This window comes from Bombina bombina, chromosome 5 (genome assembly GCF_027579735.1).
Source record: "Bombina bombina isolate aBomBom1 chromosome 5, aBomBom1.pri, whole genome shotgun sequence".
Taxonomy (NCBI): Eukaryota; Metazoa; Chordata; class Amphibia; order Anura; family Bombinatoridae; genus Bombina; species Bombina bombina.
Genome location: NC_069503.1, coordinates 846,063,478 through 846,086,697, shown reverse-complemented (window position 1 = coordinate 846,086,697; position 23,220 = coordinate 846,063,478). Strand labels below are relative to the sequence as shown.

Below are 23,220 nucleotides of genomic sequence, written 5' to 3'. Positions count from 1 at the left end.
TGATGATTTTTATTCTAACCGCTACAAAATGATGTATTACTCGAGCATGGAAAAGGTCGGATCCCCCACAACTGGCTGAGATACGTCCTCTAGTGAACTATAGGGCCACAATGGAAAAGTACTTTTACAATTCAATTGGCCAAATGGAAAACTACTGGTCTATTTGGGATACTTGGTTGAACAGGTAACCTGATCCTCCAGTTACTTTGACCTGAGCCCTTTATACTGAACTAAAACCCCATGTGGTGTTCCCTCTTCCCCATCCCCATTTTTTTGTAACCTCTACCTATATCTGACCTTATTGTGCTATCTCTAATATAGAAATTAAAGAGATTGCCAGCTGTACCATGTAATTTACACACTGTATACCGTACTTCCATTTTTCGCTGTCTATTCTCTTTACATGTAAGACCGCCTTCTATAACTTATGATCTTAAACAACTACCTATACTGATATACATGATTGTAACCTTATATGCATCAACAGTTTACTGTTTTTGTTATATTGTTATGACTTGAAAACCCAATAAAGTTTATTGGAAAAAACAAAACAAGTAATTGTTCTTCACTAAGTAACAGCATATAAAACAGCTGACAATGGCTATTGTCCTGGAGTTTATGAATTTTAGTACAAGATGGACAGGTTATTTCAATCCATCCAGCTCATCAAATGGCTGGATGGACTGACCATAAAAGTTCCAGAAGCCTTATAGGGACATTCTACTCCAGAATTCTTATTGTTTAAAAAAATAGATAATCCCTTTATTACCCATTTCCCAGTTTTGCATAACCAGCACTGTCATATTATCATACTTTTTACCACTGAGATTACCTTGTATCTAAGCCTCTGCAGACTGCTACCTTCTCTCAGTACTTTTTACAAACTTGCATTTCAGCCAATCAGTGCTGACTTATGCATAACTCCATTGGAGTGAGCACAATGGTATCTGTATGGCACATATGCACTAAAACTGTCTAGCTGTGAAAGCTAATAAAATTCCATGAGATAAGAGGCAGCCTTTAAAATGAGCATATGAGCTTAGTTTTCAGGTATGAATACCTAGAGAACAAATCAAATTTAATGATAAAAGTACATTGGACTAGACTGTCCCTTTAAGGTCATTGCAATATGGATAACCATATTTATCGCCCTTTAAAGTGTGGGGATAGTACCTTGTAGTCGATCCATATAGGAGGGCTGGTGAGACCAAGTGTCCCTTTAGCAGGGAATGTATTATCCTTTGTCAAAATTAGGTAAGTGACATAGTCTATTGACAGATAACGTAGCATTTCCTTTAAAGAGACATAAAACAAGTTGGGATAGCGACAAAATATAATAATATGTACTTTACCTGCAAATTTATACTGCAGTGCCTCGCCATTAACCCTTTCCGAATTGTACAGCTCTAATTCCCCCCACACATTTCCTTCTATGGCTGTATCTATATCTACCTTTGCACAGTCATTATCTGCTGGAGCATGCCTAGAAGCGAATAAGCAGCTGTGATCTCAGTTGAAATACAATGCCTGTGTTTCTAAAGCTAAACACTGATAAGGGGGGTGGATCAAAATGTTCCAGACAGCATGGCTATGTAAGTAATTTTGCTTATTTTTTAAAAAAAAATTTAAATACTTTCCAGCAATTTTTAAAAAAAATTTTATGCAAACTATTTTTACTTAATTAGCCCTTTTAGGGTATGCACAGATCTCAAAATGTTTTATGGCACTTTAACTGCTTATGTAGGTATATAACACAGCTGTGGCTTTTTTAGATTGTTAGTAGTTTGATGGGTCTGATGTAATATGAAATTGCTCTCTGTATTAATAAGGTTTTGAGCTTGAGGGAGCATTCCATATGCACCCTCAGTGTTACTGGCCCATGCCGCTCCACTGTCATAAGAATTAAATCTTCTATTGAAAGTTACCATGCATGCAGAGTTAATTGCTGGTTCTTGTTTCTGAATCTTTGTCAGGCGTCCACGGGACCAACTCTCCAAAATTGCCAGCATATTTAGCTCTAATTTGAAGTATATTTTGTCAAGGTGATGTGTTAAATCTTTCCCCCACATGATTTTTCACAAAGGTGTTGTCGTCCAGCCTTTTATGATTTGAAACTCTGCACTGGGTGGGATGCTAGTACTATTTTTGGTCCCTAAGTGGCTAATGACCTGGATGACCGGGGGGGGGGGGGGGGGTCTTGGCATTGTTAGCAGCCACACTATAGGCCTCCATAGTCCATTCAGCTGCTCCAGAGTCATAAATATAGCAACATTTAAGAGCTATAGGTTCCACCAGACCTTGTGTTCCTGCTATATCTCTTTTCCTGTGTTGATGCTGTATAAGAAGTGTAAAAATCAGCGGATCATACAAGGTTCTTACGAAGCTCCTGAAAGTCAGACTACTGAAGATCACTGCATGGACACGTCTCGCCCTTATTTAATTTTACTTTAAAGCAAGTAGCATGCAAAATGGAATTTTGATCCTTTGCTATATTCCCGTTTATGCCAAGTGTTTTGATATTCTAATAATATTAGATTAGCTTTAAGGAAAATACTAATGCAGACCACATGTCCATGGTTTAATTGGCATTTTAAAATGTGCCATACGTCTCAAAGTGTGGTGCCAAATATACCTCATGGTTAAGGAATATCCAACAAGTAAAAGCTTATATATATTTCAGGATTTGATCATAATTATTTTAGCATAATATTGTGTTGTGATAGTATTGAAGCTTTATGGGTTTTCCATTCACTTGACAAAATTAAAAGTTTGGAGCATAATATGGCGCGTTCTTAGTAACACATTTTAGAAAGAAAAAAGGATAAATGCTGGCTCAGGAAACATTTTGTGAGTCATAAAACATTCTTTACTATGGAAACTTTCCTCCACCCATCCAATCTCACGTTTTCTGGTTATCTTACTTTATAAGTGCAGTTAGCCTGGCTGGTTATTGCTCACAATAAAAAAAAAGATATGTCTATGCACTTAAAGGGACATGAAACCCACATTTATTCTTTTATGATTCAGATAGAGAATACAATTTTAAACAACATTCCAATTTACTTATATTATTTAATTAGCTTCATTCTTTAGATATCCTTTGTTGAAGAAATAGCAATGCACATGGGTGAGCCAATTACATGAGGCACCTATGTGCAGCCACCAATCAGCAGCTACTGATCCTATTTAGATATGCTTTTCATCAAAGGATACCAAGAGAATGAAGCAAAATAGATAATAGAAGTAAATTGGAAATTTATTTAAAATTGTGTGTTCTTTCTAAATCATGAAAGAAAAAAATTGGGTTTCATGTCTCTTTAAATTGCTCAGATACACATATTTTACTTGTTACACCAAAAAGAGACTAAGGAGCAGATGCTGCTTAATCCGGACAAAGTTTCTGGCGATCTGGAAACTGAAGTTAAGAAGCAACGGTCATAAGATACGATTGGGGTGATTGACACCCCCTGCTAGCCGCCGATTGGCGGGGGAATGTGCAGCAGGCGGCATTGTAAAAACATTTCTTGTGAAATGCTTGTGCAATGTTAAATGCCGACAGCATATGCTGTCGGCATTTAGCGATGCAGGGCGGACATGGTTCGCTATTGCAAATCATGTCCGTCCGGGGTTTAATAAATTGACCCCCATGTGTATGTTATGAAAACTATTTTTTGGTTCTGTTTGTAGAGGTGCGTCTTTGCGTAGTTAAAGGAGTTCATAACAACCACTGAAGGAACAAGTATACATGCATTTGTTTTTTATTCAATAACAATTTAATAAGCTTTAACTCTATCTTACATGCAACTGCTGCTCTTTTAAAGGGACACTGAACCCAAATTTTTTCTTTCATGATTCAGATAGAGCATGCAATTTTAAGCCACTTTCTAATTTATTCTTATTATCAATTTTTCTTTGTTTATCCACCAATCAGCAAGAACAACCCAGGTTGATCACCAAAAATGGGCCGGCATCTAAACTTACTTTCTTGCATTTCAAATAAAGATACCAAAAGAATGAAGAAAATTTGATAATAGGAGTAAATTAGAAAGTTGCTTAAAATGTCATGCTCTATCTGAATCACGAAATAAAAAAATTGGGTACAGTGTCCCTTTAAGTGTTTGATACACTATGGGCATCTGTAAAAAAAAAAAAAATTCCAGGGGCAGAAAAAAAAAATCTCCATGCATAATAATAATTTAAGTGACAACGTGAAGAAGAAGAGAGTTACTTAATGTACACAAAAGTTCTTTAAAAAAATATGGCTTGTTTAGTATCAAAAGAGCAATTCAAGTGGATACTTTGGTTTAGCTGTAAAGAGCAACATTCCGCCTTGCACGCTGTCATACACCAACGATGGTAGAATCGTTTTTTTTAAGCATGCATTTAAATAACCAGTAAAGCAAGAGTAGACCAGAGCAAACACCAAGTTTTTATGAAACTATTTTCCACACTTGTTCATCTCCCCGTTTTTTTTTTATTATTATCTTAAATCACCTTGGTTTTTAAGTTAGAATGTGCTTTTAAAAGTATTTTTTTCTGATATTTTCTTTGCCCAGGTCTAAGTTTAAAAGTGTCTTTTATGACAAGGTTTAGTGATTTATTTGCTGGTACTTTTTCTGATTGTTTTTGTTTGCATTGTTTTTAGTAGTTGGCAAGGGATTTTTAATTTTATGACTCCTGGCATCAGCATTGTGTTTATGCCTAGATCTAGGAACAGCCATTGACCTTATGTCTCAGGAATTCACCTAAAATGTTCTGCTAATTATTTTAACTCATAGGTTGACAGAGATGCCTGCTGTAAGCATCTCCAGCAGCCATAGGATGAAAGTGAGCGTGCTTACAACATTCTTGTGTTGTTTATGCTTCATTTTTATGCTTACTATGATAACATTTGCAAACAAAATCCAATCCCAATGAAGAACACAAATCAAGATTTAAAATCAGTTTTATATTAAAGGGACAGTAATGTCAAAATTAAACTTCCATGATTTGGATAGAGCATGCAATTTAAAACAGCTTTCCAATTTACTTTGGCTACCACATTTGCTTTTTTCTCTAGGTATCTTCTATTGAAGAGTTAAACTAGGTAGGTTCATAAGAGCTCAGCAGTGTGCATGCGTCTTTAGTACTCTATGGCAGCAGTGTTTTGCGATAGTCTATAACAAAGCTACACATTTAATATGTGTGTATATATATATATATATATATATACACAGACATACCCCTCTTTACGGACCTTCACTTTACGGACACTAGGGAGTACGGACATACCTGGTACAGACCTTCTCTTAAAGGACACTCACGAGAACGGACATACCGCCGCACATGACCAGGAAGTCTCTATGGTTGTACATGGCCAGGAAGAGGCGGGGTGGCCGATCGCTGACAACATTGCTGACATTGTTTAGAAGTGAAATGGACCTAATCGTGAGTAGTACTTTACTGAATTGAAGGATTCAGAACCCAAATTAGTGGTGTATACTGTATCACGCTTGGCACACAGTACAGTCAGGGTCGGCTCCAGAACAAATGAAATGGGGGGGGGCATTTTTTTTTCATGAGGGGCACTCATTTACAAAGCATGTATGAGAGTCAAAATAAGAGCAGACCTACATATTCTGCAGGAAAGTGTAGCTTCTGGTTGGCTTATCCCCCACTATTAACATTTGGAGAATATGTGCTAAAATCACTAGGTAAAAGAATGAAGTCTAAATCCTATACAGTGCACTAAAACAGAGCCATTGAACTTGAGATCCCCAGTGCAATTGCTCCTTAAAAACAATTCACCCCTTAATCACCATTATCCAAAACCCTTAAACTCATTCTCAAATCTCAATCATGTCCCCTAAACAGCCATGCACCCCAAACCTCCAAATGCAATTAACACCTTTGTTTGCAATAGCAGTGAGGATACTAGGTTTTCAGGTACTGGTAATTTTGTAGATTAGATTTAGCTATAGCTGTTTCACAATAACTAACAGATATTAGGCTACTTAATACAACCTATATACTGTGAACCTATAAGAATATGATTGTATCATATAATAAATATGTCTATAAATGGCTACCGGCTTTTATCAACGCCTCAAAAGTGCACTGTGATCTTAGGCCCGGCCTAAGATCCCAGTGCACTTTTGAGGCGTCGATAGAAGCCGGTAGCAATTTATAGACTTTTATATTTATATGATACAATCATATTCTTATCATGGTCTATTGTTTAAGGAAATGAGTAACTCACGATAGTTAGGTAAAATTAATAGGGTTAAAGACAAGTCCAAAAAGTCTCTAATTAACTTCCAATTCCAAATAAGAGGTTAAGACACAGACAGGTTAAGACATTGACAACCTCACAGTTTGGCAGCTAACTCCGCCCCCAGCATGCAGCATTACATAACAATTAATTGTTTTATTTATTATTTTTAAAGAGTATGATCATATCAATATTTTTTGAGGGGGCACAGCATTCTATTTGGGTGGGCATTGCCCCCCAATGCCCCCCCTTGGAGCCGACTCTGAGTACAGTACAAATGTACCTTTACCTACAGCTGACTGCTAGTGGACGCTTTGCAATAATGTCAGATAAAAAGAAAAGCTGTAAATCTATTACCTTGAATAGGAAGCTTAAAATTATTAAATTGTATGATGGTGTAATTCAAGCTGAAACAGGCCGAACGCTAGGCTTCACTCGGACCACAGTTATGAAGAACAGAGAAAAAATTGTTGCAGAAGATAAGAGTGCTATGCCCGTTAACACCACAACAATTTGAAAAAGGAAGAGCATTGTTGCAGACATGGAGAGACTCTTAATACTTTGGATAGAAATTCTGACAACACACCATGTTCCTGTAAAGTTTAAACCAGTAAATTAAACAAAGTAAAGCCTTAAGCCTATTCAATGACCTGAAGTCTAACTAAGGTGAGGCAGCAAAGGATGCTGAATTTGTTGCAAGCCATGAATGGTTTGATAGGTTTAAGAAGAGGTCTAATCTACATAACATCAAAATACAAGGAGAGTCAGCTGCTGCAGATACTGAGGCTGTAGAAAGCTATCCAAGTGATTTTGCCAAAAATATTCAAGATGAAAGCTACTTCATAGATCAAATTTTTAATGTGGATGAGACTGGGCTATTCTGGAAGAAGATGCCTGCGAGAACTTTCATCGCAAGACAGGAAAAATCAATGCCAGGCTACAAGCCAGCTAAAGATAGAATAACCCTTCTGTTAGGTGGCAATGCTTCTGGTACCTTAAAGTAAAAGCCTTTGCTAATTTGCCATTGGCAAAATCCAAGAGCTTTGAAGAACTATGTTAAAACTAGACTTCCAGTGCATTGGAGGGCTAATAAAAAAGTGTGGGTAACTGCAGCCCTTTTTGAGGATTGGTTTGACATCTGCTTTTTTCCAGAGGTGAAAGCCTATTGCAAGGACAACAATATCCCTTTCAACATTTTGCTGCTTGTCGATAATGCCCCTGGACACCCTCGAATGCTAAATGAGCTCAACCCTAACATTCAAGGGGAATTCCTACCACCAAATTCTACCTTACTACTGCAGCCCATGGATCAATGTGTCATAGCTGCCTTCAAGTTGAACTACTTAAAAATAACATTCAGTAAGTGTATTGCAGCAAATGACAAAGAAGAAGGTGCAGGGCAAGAAGTTCGAAATTCTGGAAAAGCTACAACATTTTAGATTGCATTAAAACTGTAAGAGATGCTTAGAATGACATAAAGGAAACAACAATGAAAAGGGCCTGGAAAAAATTATGCCCACAGTTAGCTGATGATTCCAAAGGTTTTGAAGATCCTGTAGCTAATGTTACTGAAAATATTGTAGAGATGGCAAGGCAGCTAGAGCTGGAAGTAGAGCCAGAAGATGTTGCTGAACTACTTGCGTCCCATACTGAGCCTTCTAGAACTTGAAGAGGAGAGATAAGAAGTAGATGTGCAGTAGAAGATGTGCAGGATGGGGTTGAGATTATCAAACAGCCTGAAGGCTTAACTTAAAAAAATGATGTTGCCCTAAGCTTATCCTAAGTTAACAAAATATTGTGTTTATTTTACAATAAATATTTTCTGTTGCCCTAAGCTGACCCTAAGCTTACAAAATATTGTGTTTATTTTACAATAGATATTTTTGTTGCCCTAAGATGACCATAGGCTTAGAAAATATTGTGTTTATTTTACAATAAATATTTTCTGTTGCCCTAAGCTGATCCTAAACTTACAAAATATTGTGTTTATTTTACATTAAATATTTTCTGTTGCCCTAAGCTGATTCTAAGCTTACAAAATATTGTGTTTATTTTACAATAAATATTTTCTGTTGCCCTAAGCTTGCAAAATATTGTGTTTATTTTACAATAAATATTTTCTTTTGCCCTAAGCTTATTGGGGTCGATCCGATAAAAATCGTCGCCCGCAAAAGCCGGCGACGCCAATATTTGCGCTGGTTTGGTATCCTATATACGGCGTAACCTAGAAGTTACGCCCGTATATTTCTGCCGTCGCCCGTAGTTTTTTGGGCCATAGGCAGGTATACCAAACCAGCGCAGTTTGGTATCCAATATTCAGCGTAAGGACTTACGTGGCGAAAATGGAGAAATCTTACTCCATTTTCACCTCGCCACAAAAAGCAGCCGTAAGAAGCCTTACGCTGACTATTGGAGCCCGTAACTCCCTAAACTAGCTAGAAAATAAACCTAACACCTAACGCATGCGCAATGTCTATCTAGCTGTCACCCGCGATCTGCTAAATAAAACCTAACACCTAACGCATGCGCAATGTGTATCTACCTGTCAACCACGATCCCCCGCCGCAATCCCTAATAAAGTTATTAACCTCTAAACCGCCGCTCCCGTACCCCGCCGCCATCTACATAAACTAACCCCCTACTGTGAGCCCCTAAAACCGCCGCCATCTACCTTATCTATCGCCTAATGTGAACCCCTAAAACCGCCGCCATCTACCTTATCTATCCCCTAATGTGAACCCCTTACACCGCTGCCATCTACCTTATCTATCCCCTAATCTGACCCCTTACACCACCGCCACCTATATAAAAATTATTAACCCCTAATCTAATCCCCCTATACCGCCGCCAGCTATATTAATATTATTAACCCCTAATCTAATCCCCCTAAAGTAATAAACTCTATTACCAGCCCTTAAAAGGGCCTTTTGCGGGGCTTTGCCCCAAAGTAAACAGCTCTTTTGCCCTATAACCTGCCCTCCCTACACCGCCGCCACCTATATTAATAGTATTAACCCCTAATGTAAGCCCCTTACACCGCCGCCATCTCTATTAAAATTATTAACCCCTAATTTAATCTACCTACCCCGCCGCCAGCTATATTATCTATATTAACCCTAAGTATATTATAGTTAATATAGTTATTACATTATATATATTAACTATATTAACCCTAATTATATTAGGGTTAATATAGTTAATATAGTTACTATAGTATTTATATTAACTATATTAACTCTATCTAACCCTAACTAAATTCTTATTAAATAAATCTAATTCATATTATAAACTAAAATATTCCTATTTAAATCTAAATACTTACCTATAAAATAAACCCTAAGATAGCTACAATATAATTAATAATTACATTGTAGCTATGTTAGGGTTTATATTTATTTTACAGGTAAATTGTTAATTATTTTAACTAGGTATAATAGCTATTAAATAGTTATTAACTATTTAATAGCTACCTAGTTAAAATAATTACCCAATTACCTGTAAAATAAATCCTAACCTAAGTTACAAATACACCTACACTATCAATAAATTAAATAAACTAAAATATCTATCTAAAAATACAATTAAATAAACTAAACTAAATTACAAAAAAAAACAAACACTAAATTACAAAAAATAAAAAAGATTACAGCAATTTTAAGCTAATTACACCTATTCTAAGCCCCCTAATAAAATAATAAAGCCCCCAAAATAAAAAAAATTCCCTGCCCTATTCTAAATTAAAAAAAGTTCAAAGCTCTTTACCTTACCAGCCCTTTAAAGGGCCTTTTGCGGGGCATGCCCCAAAGAATTCAGCTCTTTTGCATTTAAATAAATATACAATACCCCCCCCAACATTACAACCCACCACCCACATACCCCTATTCTAAACCCACCCAAACCCCCCTTAAAAAAACCTAACACTACCCCCCTGAAGATCTCCCTACCTTGTCTTCACCACGCCGGGCCGAACTCCTCATCCGATCTGGGTGATGTCTATCCAAGCGGCAAAGAAGAATTCTTCATCCCGGCGATGTCTTTCTCCAAGCGGCAGCAAAGTCTTCTTCCATCCGGCAGCATCTTCCATCAAGCGGCATCTTCAATCTTCTTTCTTCGCTCCGCCAACGCGGAGCATCCATCCCGGCCGACGACTGAACGACGAGCGAGGTACCTTTAAATGACGTCATCCAAGATGGCGTCCATCGAATTCCGATTGGCTGATAGGATTCTATCAGCCAATCGGAATTAAGGTAGAAAAATCTGATTGGCTGATTGAATCAGCCAATCAGATTCAAGTTCAATCCGATTGGCTGATTGGTTCAGCCAATCGGATTGAACTTGAATCTGATTGGCTGATTCAATCAGCCAATCAGATTTTTCTACCTTAATTCCGATTGGCTGATAGAATCCTATCAGCCAATCGGAATTCGACGGACGCCATCTTGGATGACGTCATTTAAAGGTACCTCTTTCTTCGTTCAGTCGTCGGCCGGGATGGATGCTCCGTGTTGGCGGAGCGAAGAAAGAAGATTGAAGATGCCGCTTGATGGAAGATGCTGCCGGATGGAAGAAGACTTTGCTGCCGCTTGGAGAAAGACATCGCCGGGATGAAGAATTCTTCTTTGCCGCTTGGATAGACATCGCCCGGATCAGATGAGGAGTGCGGCCCGGCGTGGTGAAGACAAGGTAGGGAGATCTTCAGGGGGGTAGTGTTAGGTTTTTTTAAGGGGGGTTTGGGTGGGTTTAGAATAGGGGTATGTGGGTGGTGGGTTGTAATGTTGGGGGGGGTATTGTATATTTATTTAAATGCAAAAGAGCTGAATTCTTTGGGGCATGCCCCGCAAAAGGCCCTTTTAAGGGCTGGTAAGGTAAAGAGCGTTGAACTTTTTTTAATTTAGAATAGGGCAGGGAATTTTTTTTATTTTGGGGGCTTTATTATTTTATTAGGGGGCTTAGAATAGGTGTAATTAGCTTAAAATTGCTGTAATCTTTTATATTTTTTGTAATTTAGTGTTTGTTTTTTTTGTAATTTAGTTTAGTTTATTTAATTGTATTTTTAGATAGATATTTATAGTTTATTTAATTTATTGATAGTGTAGGTGTATTTGTAACTTAGGTTAGGATTTATTTTACAGGTAATGGGTAATTATTTTAACTAGGTAGCTATTAAATAGTTAATAACTATTTAATAGCTATTATACCTAGTTAAAATAATTAACAATTTACCTGTAAAATAAATATAAACCCTAACATAGCTACAATGTAATTATTAATTATATTGTAGATATCTTAGGGTTTATTTTATAGGTAAGTATTTAGATTTAAATAGGAATATTTTAATTAATAATATTAATATTAGATTTATTTTAATAAGAGTTTAGTTAGGGATGTTAGAGTTAGATAGGGTTATTATACTTAATATATATATAATATAATAACGATATTAACTATATTAACCCTAATATAATTAGGGTTAATATGGTTAATATATATAATATAATAATTATATTAACTATATTAACCCTAATATAATTAGGGTTAATATAGTTAATATAGCTGGTGGCGGTGTAGGGGGATTAGATTAGGGGTTAATGTATTTAATATAGCTGGCGGCGGTGTAGGGGGATTAGATTAGGGGTTAATACATTTATTATAGCTGGCGGCGGTGTAGGGGGATTTAGATTAGATGCAAAAGAGCTGTTTACTTTGTGACAAAGCCCCGCCAAAAGCCCTTTTAAGGGCTGGTAAAAGAGCAGTTTTCTTTGGGGCATGCCCCGCAAAAAGCCTTTTTAAGGGCTGGCAAAAGAGCAGTTTACTTTGGGGTAATGCCACGCAAAAAGCCCTTTTCAGGGCTATTTGTAGGGTTAGACTTAGGTTTAGTGGTAGGGATAGTTTAGTATTTTAGGGGTTAAATAATTTAATATAGATGGCGGCGGGGTAGGGGGATTAAATTAGGGGTTAATAATTTTAAAATAGATGGCGGCGGGGTAGGGGCTCACTTTAGGGGGTAGGTAAGGTAGATGGCGGCGGTGTTAGGGGCTCACTTTAGGGGGTTATAGATTTAATATAGCTGGCGGCGGGGTACGGGAGCGGCGGTTTAGGGGTTAATAACTTTATTAGGTTGCGGCGGGGTACGGGAGCGGCGGTTTAGGGGTTAATAACTTTTTTTATTGTTAGGCTAGTGAGGGGGGATAGCGGATAGAGGGTTAGACGTGTCGGGTTATGTTTGGGAGGCGTGTTAGACAGTGCGGGTGATTTCATACTTTAGTCAGGTTTTGTAGGCGCCGGCAGTTTCTAACGTGGTGCAAGTCACTGGCGACTCCAAAAATCTGTACTTACGCAGATTTCTGGACATCGCTACTTTGTCAGACTTACTCCACTTTAGCAACTGACGGCGCCGCATATTGGATAGCTCGAGTTGCGAGCTGAAACTGCGGGCGACGCGGGTTCCCTCGCTTGCGCCGCAAACTACGCCGTATATCGGATCGCGCCCATTGTGTTTATTTTAGTTATGAATGCATTAGCTATAACAGTTATGCCTGTAAATAACTATTGCAATGCAGTACATGCATTGAGAAGTGAAAAACAAGTATTGCTTCCCTTTAAGTACATGTTCATTTTACATACATGCACTGGTTCCATTGTGTACGTAAAAGTGGGGTCATTTTCAAAATAGCGCTCATGTGCAATGTTTCTGGCAGTAGATTGCTGCCCGCCAGAGGAGAGCTGGGGCGGACAGGGGCAAATATGTATGCCCCTGTCCGCCCTTGAATGATAAATCAAGCCCTATATGGCAGCAGTGTTTGCAACAGTGCTTGTGATTAGGGTTATTATTATTACAATTATGTTTATTTGTATAGCACCACAAAATTCTGTAGCACTGAGTACAGAGATAGCAGTATTTAATGACAAAGATTTGCAATAAGATATGATACAAAACACAACAGACTTAACAAAACTAGTACAGGAGGAGAAGGGCCCTTCTCCAAAGAGCTTACAGTCTATAGAGAAGAGCTTACAGTCTACAGGGAAGAGCTTACAGTATACAGAGAAGAGCTTACAGTCTATAGAGAAGAGCTTACAATCTACAGGGAAGAGCTTACAGTATACAGAGAAGAGCTTACAGTCTATAGAGAAGAGCTTACAATCTACAGGGAAGAGCTTACAGTATACAGAGAAGAGCTTACAGTCTACAGAGAAGAGCTTAAAGTATACTGGGAAGAGCTTACAGTCTACAGTGAAGAGCTTACCGTCTACCGGGAAGAGCTTACAGTCTACCCAGAAGAGCTTACAGTCTACAGAGAAGAGCTGACAGTCTACAGTAAAGAGCTTAAAGTATACTAGGAAGAGCTTACAATCTACCAGAAAGAGCTTACAGTCTACAGGGAAGAGCTTACAGTCTACCGGGAAGTGCTTACATTCTACAGAGAAGACCTTACAGTCTACAGTAAAGACCTTACAGTCTACCGGGAAGAGCTTACAGTCTACAGAGAAGAGCTTACAGTCTACAGAGAAGAGCTTAAAGTATACCGGGAAGAACTTACAGTCTACCGGGAAGAGCTTACAGTCTACATGGAAGAGCTTACAGTCTACCGGGAAGAGCTTACAGTCTACATGGAAGAGCTTACAGTCTATTGGGAAGAGCTTACAGTCTACCGGGAAGAGCTTACAGTCTACCGGGAAGAGCTTACAGTCTATAGGATTTCACAAAATTATACACTAGTTACTTAAAAAAAACACTTTTACCATTTTGATACATTTTGGTACAACAAAATTCTTCATAAAAATCATCTTGAGTCACACAGTCTAGCTTACACAGTCTAGGCCAAAATAAACGTTCATGATTCAGATAGAGCATGTCATTTTAAACAATTTTCCAATTTACTTTTAGCACCAATTTTGCTTTGTTCTCTTGGTATTCTCAGTTGAAAGCTTAACCTAGGAGGTTCATATGCTAATTTCTTAGACCTTGAAGGCCACCTCTTTTCAGAATGCATTTTAACATTTTTTCACTACTAGAGGGTGTTAGTTCACATATTTCATATAGATAACACTGTGCTCGTGCACGTGAAGTTATCTGGGAGCAGGCACTGATTGGCTAGACTGCAAGTCTGTCAAAAGAACTGAAATAAAGGGGCAGTTTGCAGAGGCTTAGATACAAGATAATCACAGAGGTTAAAAGTATATTATTATAACTGTGTTGGTTATGCAAAACTGGGGAATGGGTAATAAAGGGATTATCTATCTTTTAAAACAATAAAAATTCTGGTGTAGACTGTCCCTTTAATATATTCAACAACTTTCTGCATTCTGTGAATTCTATTTCTCATTTAAGGCACAGGGAGAGTAAAGACAAACTGTCAGATACATCACAATCATTAACTAAAACAAGAGGGCAAGAGTACAATATTAAATGTTAGAAACAAGGTTTTTATATGTTGTAAAAAAAAGATGGAGAAAAATGTTCTATGAGCAGATAATTAAGAGAGCCTGGGCGACTGTAAAAATGTTTGAGCAAATAAGGGAGATCCCTAGAAATAAATGAGGTTTGGCTAAATATCTTGATCACTATATATATAGTAAATTGAAGTAAATTGCAATTTTTATTAAATCATACAATCTATTTGAATCATAAAAATTTAATGTGCATTACAGCTTCTAATCCCATCTAATTTTATTGTTGTTTTTTTCCTCAGTCTGGACTCACTTCCCTTATGGTGGCGTCTTACGCTGGACACATGGAATGCGTGCGGGAGCTAGTCTTGCAAGGTGCAGATATCAATCTGCAGAGAGAGGTAGGAAAACTATGATCAAATATTCTGTTACAAATCCATACACATAGAAAATAATAAATAAACCATCAGACTTACCTGTCCTCACATATCTAACAACTCTAATGACTTGCCTACAAATATTTATATATATATATATATATACAATCTAAAGTCTAACAGCAAAAAAATAAAAGAAAACTATTCTAAAAAATTCTCATAAAAACAACAACCCTAACATAAAAAAAATCCCTATCCTAGAAAAAAAAGATTGCCCTAAAATGATCCTAATAATTTATGATTATAACGATCAGATGTGTTTACTGCTGGCATATTCAGCTCTTTGCAACTGCTTTAAAATAAGTATTTGAGCCTGGAAAACAACTAGCATAGATATCTCTCATAAACAAATCTAAAGCAAGCAATTGTTTAATGTGTAACAATATACTGAACAAGTAACAGTGTATAATACCATTATATTGATACATTTTAACTAGTATTAATTGAGAAGGAACACACTAATGCTAACACCTGCTGTGACCTACACTGAGACAAATAGTATTTTTTTCCTACTCTATTGCATCTGCATGTAGTAGAGTTTGATAGAGATTTATCCCCTCAGCATTTTTGATTAAATATCCTCACAACCGTCTGAGTTCTGTACTCCATCCAAACAATTATACCCATGCACATGTTGCATTAAAACCAAATTGTTGTGGTGGTGATCCATTCATTAACACAAGGTTGCTAGCGAGTGTTTGTAAAAAACCTAATAAAAAATCCCTATCCTAAAAAAAAGATTGCCCTAAAATGGGCGATTTGTAGGGCATTGTCCTAAAGTTATGTCAGCTCATCTTCTATCTGATAATTCTCTTCTTAGTCTAATTCTTAGTCCAATAAACAAATAGAAAAAGCTTTAATTTTATTGGTTGATTGGACTAAGAATTAAAAAATCAGCCAATAAAAATGCAAGGGCAGTCCTATATAAGGAGGAACCTCGCATTCAAGCTTCAGTGTGCGGCGGTGACCGCATGAAGAAGGATTGCATGGATGAATATAAGAAGAAAAGAAGCATAGGATGGAAGAAGAGGACCACGAGCATGAAGATGAGCACCACCGGAGTCAAGTTGGGTGAGTAGAAACTTTGGGGTTTAGAGTTAGGATTTTTTGGGGGAGGTTTTTTTCTAGAATAGGTTTGTGTTTTTTTTAACCCAAAAGAGCTGAAATAGCTTTAGGGGAATGCCCTTCTTAGGGCAATCTTTTTTTAGGATAGGGTTTTTTTTTTATGTTTAGGTTAGGGTTTTTTTAAAGTTATGATTTGTTTAGGATATGTTTTTTTTTATTTTCTAATAGGGCGATAAAGCTGTTAGACTTTAGGGCAAGGCCCTACCAAAAGCCCTTATCAGGGAAATTCCCTACAAAATGCCCTTCTCAGGGCATCTTTTTTAGGATAGGGGTTTATTTAAACTTAGAATTTTTTTAGTATAGGGCTTCTTTTTTTTTGGACAAAAGAGCTGTTTACTTTAGGGCACTGACCTTCCAAATGCCATTCTAAGACAATGCCCAGCCAAATGCCCTTTTATTGTAGAATGGAGTTGTATTTTTTTTTTTTGAAAAAGAGCTAACTCACTTTAGGGAAATGTCCTACAAAAAGCCATTCTATAGACTATTGCTAGAATAACCTTTAGTGTTAGATAGGGTTTTTTTATTTCGGGGTGTTTTGTTTGTTTGTTTTTTAAAGAGGGCTTTAGTTTTAGTATAGGCACATATTGATTTATTTTGGTAGTTCAAAAAATTATATTTTTTAATTTAATGCGCCCTTGAATGATAAATCGAGCCCTATATGGCAGCAGTGTTTGCAACAGTGCTTGTGATTAGGGTTATTATTATTACAATTATGTTTATTTGTATAGCACCACAAAATTCTGTAGCACTGAGTACAGAGATAGCAGTATTTAATGACAAAGATTTGCAATAAGATATGATACAAAACACAACAGACTTAACAAAACTAGTACAGGAGGAGGAGGGCCGGTCTCCAAAGAGCTTACAGTCTATAGAGAAGAGCTTACAGTCTACAGGGAAGAGCTTACAGTATACAGAGAAGAGCTTACAGTCTATAGAGAAGAGCTTACAGTCTACAGGGAAGAGCTTACAGTATACAGAGAAGAGCTTACAGTATACAGAGAAGAGCTTACAGTATACTGGGAAGAGTTTACAGTCTATAGAGAAGAGCTTACCGTCTACCGGGAAGAGCTTACAGTATACTGGTAGGCTGATAGCACAGGAGCATGTATGTGTTTATAGCAGTCTATGGTACAGTGTTTGTAACTTAGCATTGCTATAAACCACTGGTTTTCAAACCTATCCTCTGGTCTCCCTAACAGGCAAGATTTTGAAGATATCTGAACTGGAGCACAGGTGAAATAATCAGCTGATTAGTAAACCTATTTATTTTACCTGCTCTCACCCAAGGTAATCCTGAAAATCTATCCTGTTGGGGAGGCGTGAGGACAGGTCTGAAAAACAGTGATATAAAAGAAATTGCAAACACTGCTGCCAGATGGCTAAAGAATATGCACACTCATAGGGGTAGATTTATCAAGCAGTGGAAGCTGCAATCTACCCCCGAAGTTCCCAGATCGATCGAAACATAAGTTAAGAAGCAGCGGTCACTGCTCCTTAATGTGTCAGCCACCTCTGAGGTGGCGAACCGCAATCATCCCAATCAGATACGATCAGGATGATTGACACCCTCTGATTGGCTGTGAATGTGCAGGGGCAGCATCGCACAAGCATTTCACTAGAAATGGTTGTGCAATGTTAAAAGGCCGACAGTGTATGCTGTCGGCATTTAGCAATGTCGGTTGGAGATGGTGCATTAAAGCGGATCATGTCTGTCCGACATTTAATAAATCGGTCCCATGAGCTCATCTAGGTTTACTCTTCAACAAAGGATACCAAGAGAACTAAGCAAAATTAATAACAGAAGTAAATTGGAAAGTTGTTTAAAATGTCATGCTCTAACCAATCAATTTAAATTGAATTTTGACTTTACTATCCCTTTAAAGTGATGGTAAAGACTACATAGTTTCAATGTAACTGCATTCTCTACCATGTACTAATATAAAACAGTTTTTTAAATAGTCAGATTTAAGAAAACACACATTTATAATTTTATAAAGCATTTGTTGCTATTTGTCATCTGTACCTCCGCCCCCATTCATTTCCCTTGCTGTAGTATAGGTGACATATAGAGCTGTCCCACCCGCTCTATCATTGTGCCTCCGTGACCTGCAAGGAAGATGAACTGCGCATGTGCAGTCAGTCCTCAGCGCTATCAACATAAAATATTCTTGGAATCTACATTTAACAAAGTTAAGGGAGATAACTAAAGAGATACTGCTCAAAAGTAAAAGGGACATTGTACACTAGATGTTTCTTTGCATAAATATTTTGTAGAGGATCCATTTATATAGCCCACCTGGGAGTGTTTTTTTTAAACGTATAATTTTGCTTATTTTTAACCCCTTAGCATGTAAGCCTATGAGCCCAACTGTTTGCAGATCGCCTTCATAAGAGCCAACTACAACAATTACAACTCTCGACAGGGCCTGACCGCTATAAATGTTATCTTGTATACTGCCTATGTTTATAGCGCTGCAAAATCTGTTGGCGCTTTACAAATAATAATAAATAATAATAACATTGTACTGATTTTCAGACTCCTAACCAAGCCCCAATTATATGAAAATTAGTGTATACTGTCCCTTTAACAAAAGACAGGGGATTTAGCACTCTTTTAAATATATTTATAGAAATAAGTTATTATATATCAACATTTAAGTTTACATTTTTAACTTAAATTTTGATATTTAATAACTTTTTAATAAATACATTTAAATAGTGCCAAATCCCCTGTCTTTTGTTAACTTTTGAGTAGTATCTCATTAGTTATCTCCATTAACGTTGTTAAATGTATTTTGATACTAAGGATCTGCACCACTATATTATGACATTGTTTATTCTAAATATTTTTTGTTGACTCACCTGTAAACCATTATTCTTGGAATCTAACTTATATGTTCACGATGTCTCTGGGAGGTCGGGAGTGCGCTTCCATTAATTGTAATTGGCCGTGAGGCATGAATGTCGATTGGATGTGTGGCCTGCTTAAAAAAAAGCACAATGCGAGGGGGGCTGGCAAAAAGGCCAGGAAAATGTAAGTTCAAATTTTAAAAGAAATACTTGCTCATATTTATACATTTTGAGAAAAATAGACATCAATGGGGCTGCATTACGGATCTTTTCATTCCACCATCGCAGGTGTTAGACATTTTTTTTGCTTGCTTTCCCCATTGATGTCTAAGGGGAAATCGTGCACGAGCACAGCAGCGCTTGATTTCGGTGCGGTATGGAGCTCAACGCAATCATATTGCCTGCACAAGCCTGCTATTTAAAACTTGTAATACCAGCGCTATAGGGAGGTGAAATAATGCCATTTTTGTGGCGGTCGTTAAAATCCCTATAGCGCTCAAAACTCGTAATCTAGCTGAATATGATTTACTATCACTTTAAATGTCCTTTAAATGTTAATTTTAATCTATCAACATGTAAATTCTAGTGGGACAAATCTTAAACTTATTAAACTTATTTGCGCTCCACTCAGTAATACAGGCGCACACAAATGTGCACTGGTATTACAAGTTGAGCGCTATGCGAACGCAACCTTGCATTTGCATTGCATGGAACTTTGTGCTCATGAAAGTGCGCTTCCATAGGCTCCAATGGGAGCCCCGTTCTCATGCTATGAAACATGCCAGAGAACCTAGCCCAGCAAAGGGGGTAAGTCGCGCAGTGATGGGCAGCAAAGTTTAAATATATATGAATATATACATATATATTTGTGTTTATGAGGCCGAATTATAAATGTGCGGGCGGACATGATCCACTGTAGCGGATCATGTCTGCCACACAATGATAAATGCCGACCGCATATGCTGTCTGCATTTATCATTGTACAAGCATTTTAAATGCTTGTGCAATGCCCCCCCTGCACATTTGCGTCCAATTTTAACTCCTGTTTCTGACGGCGCGTAAACAGGTGCATACAGCTCCATACGGGGCTTAATAAATCGGCCCCTATATGTGTATACACATATATTATGTAACACATAAATATATATGTATATAAGCATAAACATATATATTTAGAGTAATAACACAGTCCCCATAGACAACAATGTAAAGGCACACCCAACATCCGTTCACTTTAACCCCTTAAAACTGCTTCATGCAGATGCTTTTTATTTATTTTTAAAAAAAAAGAAATTTACACTTTATTTTGGGGCAAATTTGGGGTAATTTTTTTCATTAACCAGAGATCTGATCTCTGATTAATGAATGCTAGCACAAAGTACTACCAAGAGTCGTGTGCCCATAAATGGGCAAATTTGCCCGTTTACGGGCGTATGTTAAATTAGTGCGTCACTTGTAATCTAGCTCTTGTTTAAATCCTAGTTGTTATTTCTGTAGGAGTATTCATTTTAAAGTAGATGAATCTTTTATTGAGTTAATTAAATTTACTGGCACCCATGTCTGTGCAGGAATTTGCAGGAAGGAAAGTGTACCTCACTTGCACAGGAATCAAAACAAAGATTATTGAACAATCACTGAACGGGAGGGGTCATGATATATTAATAAGCTTTTGCACACTTTACACAGTATATTGTTTGGAGCTAGATAATAAAATCTGCACACATTATATGAAAATGTAAAAATATATCTATCTAATCTAACTGTACATCTGTAAGGAATTGGAAACTTTGATTAATTATTTGTGTATGGAATCATGAAAAAAGTACATTCAAACTTTGCTTTAAGAGAACGTATATATATACAGAATATATATGTATCATATATTACTTTGAGTATTGCCTTTAAGAAGAATAAGAAGAATAAGTTATATTTGTATTCTCTTTCTGTTCTCATAGCAGAGCTTATCTAGAAAGAGTGGGATGTAACATTATACGAGACAGATAGTACTTGGTTAGTGTGAGAATGTCTGCTTGTTATGACAAAATCTCTTATTTTGTTATAATGATAGACATGCCTGCAAAACTTGTAGGTTTAATTATTAGAATTGCTAAGGAAGGGTGAAGAGTACGCTGGGTAAAATCTTGGAGAGAAGTTTCTCTATAGTGTCTGCTTATGTTCCATTGAATGTTGACTCTCAGCGCTTTTGGATCATAGTAATACCTTAAAATAAGTAAAGCATTTATAAGTTTAATTACTGCTTTGTTCTACTATACTGTAATCATTGCTTAGTGTGTGTTAATGCACTAAGTTCATAATAAACACTGTATTTTCGTGCGTCAGTTCCCTTTTTAAGTGCTATAGTGTGATATGTGTGATAAATTTGTCTCACCAAACTTTAGAGAAAAATAAAATAAAGGAAATGTAGCTCTATTCTTGTAAACAGCAAGTATATATAACTTAATATACTCGCATGCACAAGGTGAGCATTTACTTTTAGTAATTGAAATGAAAAGTATGGATTATACCTCTATGAATGATAAAAGTAATTCTTATGTGAGAAACATATTAAGCTTCTAATATATAAACAATGATTCGTTTATGAACAAAGAAAAAATGAGAAAAATTCCTTTATATTCAGGATATGAAATGAGTTGATAAAGTTCAATTCTTAGTAAAGTAATGTTCAAGTAACTTTCCTTTAGTTTCACGAACTCACACAAACACTCTAAAATATATATACAATGTTCCAACACACACGCAATATTGACCAGCAAGGAGGAGGTTAATTCAGAGTATTGCAGCTCAGGTAAGTAATGACACTTAGCGTTATATTTGTAAACCTTAAACTTTGTATATAATACGATACCAATACCAGCGTGGTGATAAGACCAGATTTCCCCAGAAGCGATGGTGAAGCGTGGAGAGCAGTATTAACAGCAGAGTAAATACTAAACCGGAGAAAATTAGAGAGCGGCGTCCGGTAGCAGCTTGTGTGAGTGCGGCTTCAGCTGTGAGTGATTGAGTTCCGGAAGCGTAGGAATATGATTAGAAGTAACGGTCCAAAAGGAATCAGGAAAGAAGTGCAGCAAACTTTGAGATACAAATAGCCTTCAAAAATATAAAATACTTTAGACCTGAAAGGGAAAAATAAACTGCTTGGAATGAGCAGTAGCACAGGATGAGAGAATCCACTTCAATTTTCAGGCACTGAGTAATGGAGAAGCACTTCCTTAAATAGGAGGAAGTGCTGATAGTCAGAAAGTCTTAAAGGGATATCACATCCCCCCCTTCTCAGGGAATCACCCCCGGGGATTCCAGACCAGGTTTAAGGGGGTAACGATGATGGAATGACTTCACCAGACGAGGGGCATGAACTTCCGAATGAAGATGCCAGGAATCATCCTCTGGACCATAACCCTTCCATCTGATGAGATATTCCAATCTTTGTCGTCGAATCCTAGAATCCAATATAGATTCAACTTCAAATTCCTCTGGAAGATCCACTGAGATAGGAGGTGGAAGATCAACTGTCGTACGTGTCATTGAATCAAAAGGTTTTAGTAATGAAATATGGAAGGTGGGATGAAACTTGTAGTCCTTGGGTAACGTGAGCTTGACCACATTGGGATTTATTACCTGCTCCACAGGGTAAGGTCCCAGAAATTGGTTAGCCAATTTCTTGCTAGGGACCTGAAGTTTGAGGTTTTTAGTAGAGAGTAATACTAGGTCACCTATTTTATATTCAGGTCCAATTGAATGTTTCCGATCATAGTATTTCTTTTGGTATTCCTTAGCTTCGGCTAGATGTTTTTTCAATACTCTTAATCGATCTTGAAGCTTGGAAGAAAAATCTAAAGCTGAAGGGGAATTCACTGTTTTGTGGGACAAGGTTATAGTATTAGGATGGTACCCATAAGTTGCGAAGAAGGGGGATGTTTTGGTTGAGGAACAGAATGAATTATTATGAGTAAATTCAGCCATAGGAAGGTAAATTAGCCAGTCATCTTGTAAATGTGAAATATAACAACGTAAAAAGTGTTCAATAGTCTGGTTGAGTCTTTCTGTCAACCCATTTGTCTGAGGATGAAAAGCAGTAGTGTAGCGATGATCAATTTTCAGTAATTTACACAAAGATCTCCAGAACGAAGAGGTGAATTGGGTACC

At 37.1% G+C, this 23,220-nt stretch overlaps 1 protein-coding gene across 2 annotated transcripts in view; it reads left to right on the top strand.

Annotated features, from left to right (window-relative positions):
• The window catches only part of ANKRD29 (ankyrin repeat domain 29), a 338,553-nt gene that overhangs the window by 46,996 nt on the left and 268,337 nt on the right, over nucleotides 1–23,220 (top strand). Inside the window, exons 1-2 of one of the 2 annotated variants that reach the window (XM_053714979.1) lie at nucleotides 14,704–14,793; nucleotides 14,944–15,042. In XM_053714979.1, the coding sequence (XP_053570954.1) occupies nucleotides 14,962–15,042 (81 nt within the window). In that variant the 5' untranslated portion in view covers nucleotides 14,704–14,793; nucleotides 14,944–14,961. Of the gene's footprint in view, nucleotides 1–14,703; nucleotides 14,794–14,943; nucleotides 15,043–23,220 lie in introns of those variants that run through there. The other variant, XM_053714978.1, reaches the window with a different exon arrangement.